At 40.6% G+C, this 12,003-nt stretch overlaps 1 protein-coding gene across 1 annotated transcript; it reads right to left on the bottom strand.

Moving 5' to 3' along the window:
• Nucleotides 1-1,223, bottom strand: LOC117141781 (high mobility group nucleosome-binding domain-containing protein 5). The gene is made up of 2 exons (XM_033305417.1): nucleotides 947-1,223; nucleotides 1-766 (listed from the first exon to the last, which is right to left on the bottom strand). The coding sequence occupies exons 1-2, from the start codon at nucleotides 1,100-1,102 to the stop codon at nucleotides 74-76; spliced, it is 849 nt and encodes a 282-aa protein (XP_033161308.1). The 5' UTR covers nucleotides 1,103-1,223; the 3' UTR covers nucleotides 1-73.
• Nucleotides 1,224-12,003: the final 10,780 nt, after the last annotated feature.

Below are 12,003 nucleotides of genomic sequence, written 5' to 3'. Positions count from 1 at the left end.
CTGAGTTATCTGTTTTTAATGCCTAAAAAATACAACAAAATAATGAAAAATCGCAGGCTGGTCGACTTGAGATTTAATGATGTCCATGATCGTGTTCGCTGCTCTGTTTGTGGGATTTGTGCCACTTCTTCTTGTGCTCCTCGCCGCCCTTCTTGCCGTGCTCCTTCTTGTGGCCCCACTTCTTGGACTCCTCGTGCTTCTTCTTGTGCCCCTTATGGCCCTTCTTCTTGTGACCCTTCTTGCTGTGACCCTTCTTGCCGTAGTGCTCCTCGTGGCCGCCCTTTTTGTGGTGACCCTTCTTGAAGCTGCTGCCCTTTTTGTGCTTCTTGGACTCCTCGAATCCGCCGTGCTTTTCCTCGCCGCCCTCATTGTGATCTTCATCGTAAAACTTCTTCTCCTTCTTGTTCTCGTCCAGCTTGTGGACATTGTGCTTGCCTTTGATGGAGTGACCCTTCTTGTAGGAGCCGTGATCCTCGAACTCGCTGCCCTTCTCGCCCTTGGAGCCCTTCTTCTTCTTCTTGTGATGGGACTCGGAGTGCTTGTGCTTCTTCTCGTGACCCTCCTCCTCGCCGTGCTCCCCCTTCTTGCCCTCCTTGTCGTGGTGACCTTTCTCCCCCTTCTCGGAGTGCTCGCCGTGCTTGTGACCCTTCTTGCTCTTTCCCCCCTTCTTGTGGAAGTGCTCGCTGTGGTGCTCCTCCCCAGATTCCTCCTCGCCACCCTCGGAATGCTCCTCGTGCTTTGTGGCGGCCACTAGCTGATCTTCTTCCTAAAATATGGTTGTTAAATTAAAATGGTACTGCAACATGGCGTATACTTAATATAAAAAATATAACTTTCAGAGCTCAATCATATAATAACCTTTAAAGGGAAATTAAAGTACTTTTAGCTAAATTCAATTATTCTTTTGTAACTACAGCTAAATCTCTAGAAATTTAGAATTCCATACCTGCTCCTGTTTATGTGCGAAGTACGGCTGAAAATCCTCAAAGTCCTGGCCAAGCAGCACCGCGCTTATGGCCATTGCCCCATCTGGCGTTGAGTGGAGGGCCAAAGCCGTGGCCAGAAGCCCCAGCAGCGTTATCACTTGCCAAGCCGGCCGCATTGCTGATGCCACTGCTGCTCCGTGTTATCCTGGCTGGCTGCTGTTGCCCGCTGGTTTTTTCCCCTACTTCTGGTGTGGCTGCCACGCCCGCTTATCGCAGTCTACTGGACTCGCCTCGAGCCGCCGAAGCTTTTTATCCAAACCCTTCTCGCCCTGCCACAGTTTGCGGCTGATTTGCCAACTTTGCTACCAGCTTTTTGCACCCCTTTTTATTTGGGTTTCGTTTCGGTGTATTGCGTTTAGTAGTAGGTATTGCAAAGGTATGTATTGTTTTGAAAATTAAATCGTATATTAAATATTTCTAAGCATTTTTGCCATTTCTAAGTATTGTATATTAAATTCAAAATTAATTTCATTATCTCAGTATACGTACTGATTATATTCCATGGCATGAATTGATTTTGCGTATCTTGCAATTTACAAAACGAATTTGATATATGGTTATATTTTCATAAAATATTGTGCAAATTATAAGAGGTGTCAAATGTTCGAAGTAATTTAATATAAAGCATTCCTACCCTTTTTCTTCATTATTTGTTTTTTTGTTTTTCGGTTGGTTGTTTGCCATATTTCTTTTGTCTTTAAGTGCATAACGTTGTTCCCGACAAAAAACCCTTCGATCGGGCCAACTTCTTGCGGTTTGGTAGCTCTTTCTTGCCACTGTTGCTGCCGTTGGCCAAAACAAGCGACTTTGTTACGCTGCACATTGCAAAACCGATCCAATTCCACTGGCCCCATTGTTGTTGTCATTGGAAATCACCAGGCCAGAAGACCGAAACCAAATGCCCAAGTGGCACAATGGGCATTATTGCCTTTCGATTGGCTGAGTTTGGCGCCAGTCGCAAGGCAGGAGCTCCTCCCATCCCTCTCCGAATACCCATCAATCATGAGCATTGCTGTCTTGATTTTCAACTTAATTAATAATTTATTAACCACTTGTGAGTGTCTTGTATGCGGTTGATTGATAACGACAAAGGAGACTTGACCACAAAATTTGGGCTAATAAGTGATGGGACTGCGTTTTAGTGGCAATACCGGAAAGCAAATGTGTAGGCAAATTACTTAAATTGACAAATGTGGGATGTAAGTGACGTCATATAAGAAGTGGCATTGTCTTGTTAAATTTCAATTGTGATAAATAACTTTTTCGATTTGTACTGACTTAGAAGTTATTCAAACTATTATTATCTCCCCAAATTATTATAGTGCAAATCGGCATAAGATGAAAATTATTTGAAATTAAATTTAACTTTTAGTTGACCCACTTCTTGGAGTTCTTAACTACTCCCGGAGGCATTTTCGGGACTACGTCACTGGCTATTTCCGGAGTCACGTCGACACCTTTCCGTATTTATGCGCCCGATGCGTTGCCATAAAGTTGCCCGGTTGCGTTATAAATACACGTCTTAAAGTTGTTTCTTCGGCTTAATCCTCTTTTTTTTCCCCAGCTCTGTTTATCCATCGCTTTTTGGCCATTTCTCTTGGCCTGCTGGTTTCAACTGAGGGACCGAGGCCAACCTGGTCGCAGGAAATGCATTTTAAATGTCGGCAGCGGCATAAATAAACCGTTAATGTTAACATGGAGTGCAGGGAGAGCGGAAGGATATGGGCGGCGGTGGTCGGAAGGGGAATGCGTTGGCTTAATTTATGAGCCGCGGCAGCAAGGACCAAAACGAGGAATTCGATTCGATTTCGCATTTTCATTCCATTCGATTCGATTTTGGGCGAGGCGAATTCCTACTTGCCCGCTTGCTGGCAAAAGTTTGACAGCCACTTGGCACCTTCAGAACTTTTTTCTAGCCCAACCATCGAATCAACCCACCATCCACATCCGGTTTTTGTGCCGCTGCTACTCCAAACTGTTCCCAGTTCCCCGGCTGCTTTCGCATTCACACAAAGTTCAGTAGTTGGCCAAAAGTCACTTGGCATGCATATAAATTGTCAGCCATTAAATTTGCATTGACATTTTGGCCGTGTTGTTTAACCCACCGCCACCCGGCACAGGCATCCAGAAAACCCCTACCCAACTAGCCGCCCATGTCCCCCAGACCCTCTGGATTTAGCCGGGTGATTTATCTATGCACTCTTTGATTGCATGGAGCTGCGAGCATTGAGGGCAAATTCTCGACGACTCGACGAGTTTTGTTTGCCATGTTTTGGTGCTTGTTTTTATTGAATTTCCTGAATTAATTTGCCAACATCAGGATGCATATATACAAAAAAAAAAGAATAAACAGCAAGGGTACGCTGCGAATACTCTAACGAAAAAAAATCTACTTCTAAAGCTCAATGGAAAATCATGGCATTATGAAAATGATATAGTCACAAGTCACCTATATTAGAAGCTGTTATTTGTATAATGTCCCAAATATAAAATACCCAAATGATAAAATCATTCAGCTTACAATAAAATAAATCAAAATACGTTGTATGAAATTGCGAGCATATATAAATTTATGAATTCTTTATGGAATGCACTATTTGGTATCTCAGGATTTTAATAGATATATTTTTAGAGCATCTTTTTTCAATTGCATTCGCATGGAAAGACAGCTCACAGAAAGAGTATGCGAAACTATAGGACTTAAAAAATGTCGGCAAAAACTAAGTGAGGGAGAAAAAGTCTGTGGAACGTTGATTAAACTGGGCTTGGCATTGACATGAGTCAAGGAGCTGCATCCACTCCACAGATTCAATCCGCATCCGGATATCTTTTCAGGTTGGTTCAGCAATTAGCCTAATACCCAAGGACCTGCTGGCCATCTCGCTTGGCTTTTAGCCATATTGAGTTGACCAGCAGTCATTTCACCATGTGTCCCAATCATAATCAAAAAAGGTTCGCACACGACCTCCACAGCCCGTACTTCTTTTTTTTTTTGCTTGGGATTTATGTAATCACGTCGCAAAGGGGAATGATCAAGAGGCATTGACTAAAGGCTTAATTGTGGCTCAATGTGTGGGTTTTGCCATGAAAAGAAAACTCGGAATCCTCTCCAGGTAATCATTTCATTTGCCAGGACATTTCCAAGTAATTCCTTCGATTTGGCCCAACAACTTTGGCCCTAATTTGGTAGACAGTTTTTGTGTAGTGCGTTCCTGAATGAGAGAAGTCATTATCCATGGAAGGTCGTCGGAATGAAGAAGGATCCAAACCAAAAGTAAGCCACTTTTATTTAAGGTAAACCGTTTTGCATTAATCAATAATAGCAAAATGCATTTAAGTGGCATTCTAATAGCCTTTGAGCTCAGAAAAGACATTTATATATGCATTTAATTTTTCGTGTGAATTAAATGCTCATCGCTCCAGTTGGTTTCCTTTCACCTTGCTACTTTAAATACCTGACAGCTGCCTGGGGCAACTAGCCGAAGGTGCAAGCATGTCCGTTAAACGTTATTTACCCGCAAGCGCTTTCAAATGTTTTCCACCACAGACCCAGAGCCCTTGGATTGCCGCATTTTTCCAGCTGCCTCAAGACGTTTAAGGGTGGGGTCTTTAGCTAGCCACGTTTATTTATTGCAACGTTTTTGACAAGCTTTAAAATATCCCCGCTAAACTTTGATCGCACTAGCGATGTGGAAAATCTGCCACCCCGCTGGTTACAGATTCCAATGCAGTAAGGGAAAAACTTAAAAAATTGCACGTTTAAATATGGGGGTGCATAGGAAAAGAGTGCAGAATCAGAGTATTGGTTAATACATTTTCATTGCAACCTTTTGAGCTGCTTGCCCCTTTGCTTGCATTATGCCAAATACTTAAGATTGGTTTGTAATATTATGTATTCACTCTAAAATGTAATATATAATATAACTACCGCCCCTAAAACGTTATAGGTGACTTAGCTGAACATCAAACTCAATACGTTTTAAAGACATGTCCAACTTTTCAAAAAAAGTACATCAAACTGCTAGGAACATGCCATAATATTTTTGAAAGTGCATACCCCCCGCTGGCACGTACTGGCTTTGCTTGAGCCCAAGTCGCACCTGGCTGAGGTATTCTTCTGGCTGATGCTGCTCCAACTTGCAGCAAATGCAGCGTGACAGTCGCGGCTTTTTCACTAAGCGCACACATACACCTGTACGGGCGGTATTGAAATGTGGGTCGATGGGTTGACGGAAGTGAAACGGGGAGTGGGCGGTGGGTGGTGGGTGTTGTGCGGTTGAGGGCGAACAGAAGGAACTTCACTTCAGCGCAGCATTTCAAAATTCAATAAAAAACCTTTTGTTTTCGGTACGCGCGCATTGAAAACTTTGAGCCCGGGTTTGTTGGCTTTCCATGGGGCAACATGACTTACACACCCCTTTCAGCTACGCCCCTGTTTGCGGTACATTTTGCACGTACGCTGCACTTTTACGCTCCGCATTTTTAGCAACAATTTCACCTTCAGTCTCTGCGGCTGATACTTCTTCTTACAGTCCCATGTGCGTTACTGTGTATTCGTGTGTGTGCGTGTGTGTATGGGCGGGAGCGGCAAGGGCGTGGCATGTGTCTGTACAATTTTAAATGATTTTGCTGAGGGCGTGGATTCGATGTGTGGTGGTTGTTAAAGCGTGAGTTTTCATTAAGGCCAAACACCGAGTCTTTGCCCTGGGAGAAAAGAGATTCTGCGGCTTGACTTTAAGACGAGGTGGAAACGGAAATGGGTGTCCACGCAAATCGATAAGTAAAGTTGAAAGCAGCTAAACTTGCGGAATAAAGCTAATTAACTTACAATGGCGAGAGAAGAGAGAGAGTGAGAGACTGGGAATGCGACCACCATGGCGTATGAGCAATATGTCTGTCTGCTGGTGGTTTTCCTGCTCAGGTGTTATGGTAGTGAACTTTAATCTGGAATTACATTGTTTTTTTACAGCTGAAAAGACGGGTTGATGCGGCAAATTAAAGGGATTGTCGTGCTATGATTTTCAAGGCAAAACTTTTCATTACATAGAGCAGAATTATAGATTTTCCCGGTGGTCATTTTACTAACAGATTTAGTTACTAAAAGTTGAGCTTTTTTATTTGGCAGTTAAGTAACTGACTTATGTATGTGCTAAATATGAGTAACAGTCTCCTTGCCAACCCATCAAGCTACTAAACTTAATTCACGGTATTACTAGGAATCTCTGGTGATCTCAGCCTTATATACGGATTCCCCCTGGCATAATCGAAGTTTATGACAGCTTCCCAGGCACATGGCAAATATCTCACATTGTTTCGACACCTGAGATAGATTCCCAAATTGAATGCAGAATTTCGGAGAATGGCGCTGGAATCGAATTGCTCCACTTCATTGACAGACATTGTCTAAATTATGCGATGCCCTGCGAAGGCACTCACACCGACATCAGCTTATTTCGATTCAGCTTTTCCATTTTCCCTGCTTCCAACACCGAACTCAACCCCATCCGTTTTTCCTATCGTGTGCTCAGTGGTTCAGTGGTTTTGCTACCTTTATTCTTTATGTGTATTGATTTGAAATGAATCTCCGTGTAAGCGAGGCCAAGCGCAGAATCCGCTTCGGAATCGGAATCAGCCAACACAACAACTGCAGTAACACCTCCTCCTGCGCCAAAACTACCAACTACAAATTGCAATGTTCCAATGCCCTTGGTATTATTGGGTATCTAGGGATAGTCATATGAAATCGAGTATAGGAATTTCGTTCGAAAACTTTAAAAAAATACTATAATTGCAAATTAAAGGAAATCAGCTGCATTTTTTACATTATTTATTTGTTAAATATGTACTTATTGTTTAATTGGTTTGGCTTAACTCACTTTAAAATGTAACAATGCAGAATTATAAAACAATTTACAACAATAAATGCACCTATTAAGTTAATATTTGTTCAATGCTTAATTTACTCAACACTTTTTCAATACATCTAGTCATTTATATATTAAATTTTATTATAATCTGCTTGTACGCTTTCAAATGCATTTTTATATCATTTCATGACAGGCCATAACAATTTAATATTTTACAACAATGTACAGCTAAATGCAGTTATTAAGCTAAAATTATTCCAATTGCGAACCAAGTTTTTTCTTTAATGTATAGTAGCATTTGTTCAATTATTAAATGACCTCTTAAATTTGCAAAGACCATTTTCGATGCGGTGCTCGGCAGTTTGTCGATACTCCTGTTTCTGCTACTGCCACCATTTCCGCTTCTTTTCCTGTTTTGGCTTTGGCATATAACTTACTGTCATATTTTCATCTAGTCATGACTCCCAGTTTTCCCCTCGGAAAAGCCAACCAACCCCCCCCCCCCCCAACTGCTCCCTTTGTTATTATTGTGCTTGCCTTTCTATTGAATGCTTCTTTCGTATTAAAACTTTCATTCTTTTCTGCACACTGCTTTTTGTTCTTCGGGGATCTATGTTTCATGGGGTTTTCGGGGGCAGATGATATGCTCTTCTGGATTTTGTTAACTTTGTTATTCCTGTTGTTGTCTGGACGAGGAGCTGGTGGCTTCTGCTGCTGCTTGGCGCTATTCAATTTTCAATAAAATATGTAAATTTATACCGCATTCTGTTGTCCTCCTTCTGCTCATCCCAATATTTTCCCACTTCTCTGCCTATTTTGGCCCCGGTTTTTGGTCCTGGTCCAGAACTTGACTCCCATTGCACCGTATAAAAAATTTGTATTATCTTGGAACAAGGCCAGATAAATACTGGTGTGCTAGATTTTCTAAATAAAGTCAAGGAACGTACCTATTATTATTATTTTCTATATAATTAGGGGTATCCTTTAATCCTAATCTTTCAATAATGCTTGTGCCACTTATCAGGAAATACTAAAAGCGTATTAAAAAAGTTCTCCAAAAACCAACTCTTTTAACATTTTTCAAAGAATATGTTTAAAGTAATGTATCAACTTTTCTTCGAGTGTGGCTCCTATCCCGGCTGTTTCTCAACGGCAACATTTGATAGCTCCAAGTTATGGCCAAAGCTTTTTTCTCTCCTTCCGCACACACACACACAGACACAATGTCCCTGTCTGCCACTAAGCAGTGAAGTATGTTATTAATTTGTAATTTGTTTATGGTTATTTGTGCACAAATCAAAGGCCAGAGATTGTTACTTTGAAGTAGTCGATGCAAAGAGCTTACCCAGAGGAGAACTTTATGCTGATATTTAAGGGGAGGGGCGAAATATTGGATAGAGGGGTGAAGGGGTGGACGCAAAAATCATCTTGAATATTTAAGGAGAATTATCCCATGATAAACTCGCTGAAATTGAGTCGAAAATTGACTTGGTATGTCGCTTGCAAAGTCGTTTTTGCTTGTTTAGCTTATTTCAGCTTACTTGGATATTTTTGCTGGGCGTAAACATTATTAATAGATATAATACATTATTGGACTGAAATTTAACTTTAATTTAAACGAGACTAACACATTGAATGATGGTTTCAGCGAGTTTTAAACTAATGACGATCGCGCTTCAACACATAAAATTTCTGATATCAACTTTTGTGACTAAACATGATGATTTTTTCAACTAAGAAAATACAAATTGTGTTTACATTTTCGCTTTAGACTTCGCACCCATTTCCTGTTAACTGGACTGCAACAATATAATCAATCATTAAACTCCAATAGTCATTCTTCCGTTTTTGCCTCCGGCTAAGCAATCAAATCAAATGAAATCAAATCAGAGGAAATAAAACGTCAGGCAGTGTTTTGTTTGACTTTAGCATTTTTCATACAAAAACCAACAATAAAAGCGGTCATATGAACAGCAACAATTCACTCATTCGCATTCATTGTCATTTGTTTCATCTCGTGTGTATTTATTCATGCATTTGTTTGCCTTCTGACGCTTGTTTCCGAAAAATTATGTGCAAACAAAGTTGAATTAAAAAAGGAAAAAGCACAAAAAGGCGAATAAAATTGTCAAATAAGCGCAAAGACAAACAAAAGCGTCAAGCGACGGAGTAGCGCCAAAAAAATTCCAAAAAAAAAAACCTCGAAGTACAAAAAATCTACAGAAAAACAATAAACCCAAGCACACAAAGCGAATTTAATTGCCTGTTCCCAGTAAAAAAAAAAACTGTGTGGAGTAAGCATCCTTCGTGTTGTTCTTGTTGCTTTGTCAATGTTAATTTCACTGCAAGGGCACAAGTTCATAAATGAGTACGAGTGTGAGTGTGAGTATATGCTCCCCCAGTCATTGTTGTATCCACTAGACACAAGACCATTCCCATGACTTGCAAAAGGCAGCAGCACGCCACTCCACTCAAGTTTGTGCTAAAACAAAAGTTAATTAGAATGTTCCTCCCATTATAATGCGTGGCCCCATAGACTTGTATTCCATCTCATATTCCGCCCGCCGAAACAAAAACAGAAACCCAAAAAAAAAAGAAGAACGAAAGTAAATAAATAAATAAACAAAACCAAAAAACAGTAGCTGAGGAGACAAAGTTGCAGGCAGTAAATTAGATTAACAACAACAACAACAAGCGTTGACAAAACAAACGCAACGAGCAATTAAAAATGTAAAATTCTGTGCTCTTAGCTTTCATCTTCCCTTAAAATGATTTGCGCAAATTTATGAGCAGTCAAGTTAAATGAAGCATTGCAATTATGATTTTAAGCTCATCTTTTTTGTAAGTGTTGTAAAGGGAAAATGGATTACGTACCTATTGTCCTATTTTTGTATGATTTAAAAGAATTCATAGTGCTCGAAAGTATGTTGCATTCTTCTGGACAGTTTAACAGTGATTTTGCTAACATTCTGTTGTACCATCGTTGTTTGTAAGGAGTTGCCTTTTGTGAAGATATTCTAATATTAAGTTCCTGTTTTTGCAATTAATTTGAAACCCAAGAAAAGCTATCCGCGAATCTAGTCCCATTTTGGGCAAAGAAAATCCCAAAGTCAACTGTTAATTAGGGAACGCGACTGTACCGTCAATGGTTGAGCATGTTTTTCTTTCGGCTATATCAACTTTTAACTAACCATAATTTATGGTACTCATAGCTAAAAGTTTGTCGAGGGACTGTCCCTCCATGTCCATGTCTTAAGCTATTTTTAAATGGGCTTCGGACAGAAACTTTCCGAAGCTAACAAACAACATTTTTGGCGAGTTTTTGCGCAGACCCTTCGCCGTCTCTCCTGGAAAACTGTTGAAAACTGTAAAACCGTAACAGTTGACAGATCCTTCTAATGATAAACGAAACTTGCAAGTGGCAATGAGTTTTTAATGAAGCCCCGGCATGTCCGGCAAAAAGCCTAAGAGCCACCACTAAGAAAAATAATTAGACCATCTTAAGAGCTTATTTTGAAATGGTTTAAATTTGCTTTCTCTGTTCTCTGCATCATTTATTTAGGTGGTATTTTTATGTTCCATTTGGCTTAAATATATGTACTTATTTTGAAAGTCTATCCATGCAGCAAACAATATTTCCAGGTTAAAGTAAATCAAATCTGAGTGAACTTTTGGTATATATATATTTTTGTTTGGCTTTAGTGCGATTACACACCTGAATGTCTAATGCTTTTCGGTGGGATTTTCTTGTAGTGTGAGAGGAAAGATATTAAAAGCTTCTGGTTCAGTTTGTGTTTTCAGTTTTCGGTTCCATCTGAAGTCAAACAAAGTGAAATGGGGCAAAAGTGGCTTTAAGCTAGTTGAGCGGCCCAACCGTGTTTGGTCATATTTTCAACATGGCTAGCAAATAAATAACAGGACAAACTTTTCAATAAATAAAATTAAAAACTTTTCCTCAGCGTTCGCCCCGGTCAAAAGTTCGTCGCCAGGCGGCTCGGCTCGCACACACAAATCTCTTTGGGTTCTACTTGTTTTATTTTTTTTTTATTTCTCGTTTTCGTCGAATCAAATTCGAGTTGGGCAAACAAACAAACAGAGTAACAGGAGAGCAAACCAGCGAATTGGGGCAACTGGGGTTAAAGGGTATGTGCCTGAGTATGGGGTTGGGGTTGAAGTCCACAGGACAGACAGACAGACAAACGGCAATTGACCGTAAAAATGTATATGTATATGCCAGTTAAGCCGAACGCCTACAAATGCCTTCCAAGACCTCCAGAAAAGAGGATGGCACGGATTGTCGGCCAGCTCCGAAACTGTTGTAAACTTGGCCCTCTAAGTAAACCAACTGAAGCGCTTGAGGTTTCAAAACAATCACCTTGACGGCCGAATTTCATTTTGAACATCCTTGGCTGAAACTGCCCCCAAACAGTGGGCGGGCAAAGTTTGCAGCCAAATTAAAGTGAAACCACATGCTGGCCATATGAAGCTGGTTGGCTTTTAGCCATGTCATTTGAATTTATTTCAATATTAATTGGCTGCAAAAATAAATAGCTCTTTCGATTTAAAAATGAACAAAATAAGTATTGATTTGGCTAGGAGCTAAATCAAGCAATAACTATAATGTATAATTCTGCAACCAGCTCCTGCGTCCAATTTGTAATTGAATGTTTCCTTTCAGCTTCTGACCGCTTTGCAAAAAGTGCAAGAAAAATGGTGAAATCCCGCTGTAGTTCTGCGATCCCCAGCCACTGATTGCCCTGAACCAATCAGAATACTGTTTGCACTCACTGTAAGCAATCAGTTGAGCAGAGCAAGCGAGTTCAATTCGCGTCGCGGGGCAGCTAAATCAACTAAAAGTTGGTGCGAAGAAAAAACAAAATCAAATTTGGGTGGGTGGACCAAGCAGGAGGTGGGGTATGGTCGGAGTTGGCCAAAAATGAATTGGTCAAGTGGAAAAATTGGCAGTGCTCTTGGTGGAGAGTTCAAGGGTGTGGTCCGAAAAGTATTGAAATACATTTAATGAAAAAGTTAGACAAAGTCGCGTGGGAAGCCAAAAAATAGGAAAACGTGGAACCCAACTTGCCTTCGTGGCTGTGTCGGAAAATGGGGAAAATCCCTGCCCCCCATCCCGCACATAGTACATCCACATC

The sequence above is a fragment of the Drosophila mauritiana genome, chromosome 2L, assembly GCF_004382145.1.
Source record: "Drosophila mauritiana strain mau12 chromosome 2L, ASM438214v1, whole genome shotgun sequence".
NCBI lineage: Eukaryota > Metazoa > Arthropoda > Insecta > Diptera > Drosophilidae > Drosophila > Drosophila mauritiana.
The sequence above is the reverse complement of the archived record's forward strand: the minus strand, read 5'-3'. Positions and strand labels throughout refer to the sequence as shown.

Coding starts and splice junctions, on each gene's coding strand:
- LOC117141781 (XM_033305417.1), bottom strand. CDS start 1,102: ATGCGGCCGGCTTGGCAAGTGATAACGCTGCTGGGGCTTCTGGCCACG. Junction 767..946: donor TCGCACATAAACAGGAGCAG/GTATGGAATTCT, acceptor ACCATATTTTAG/GAAGAAGATCAGCTAGTGGC.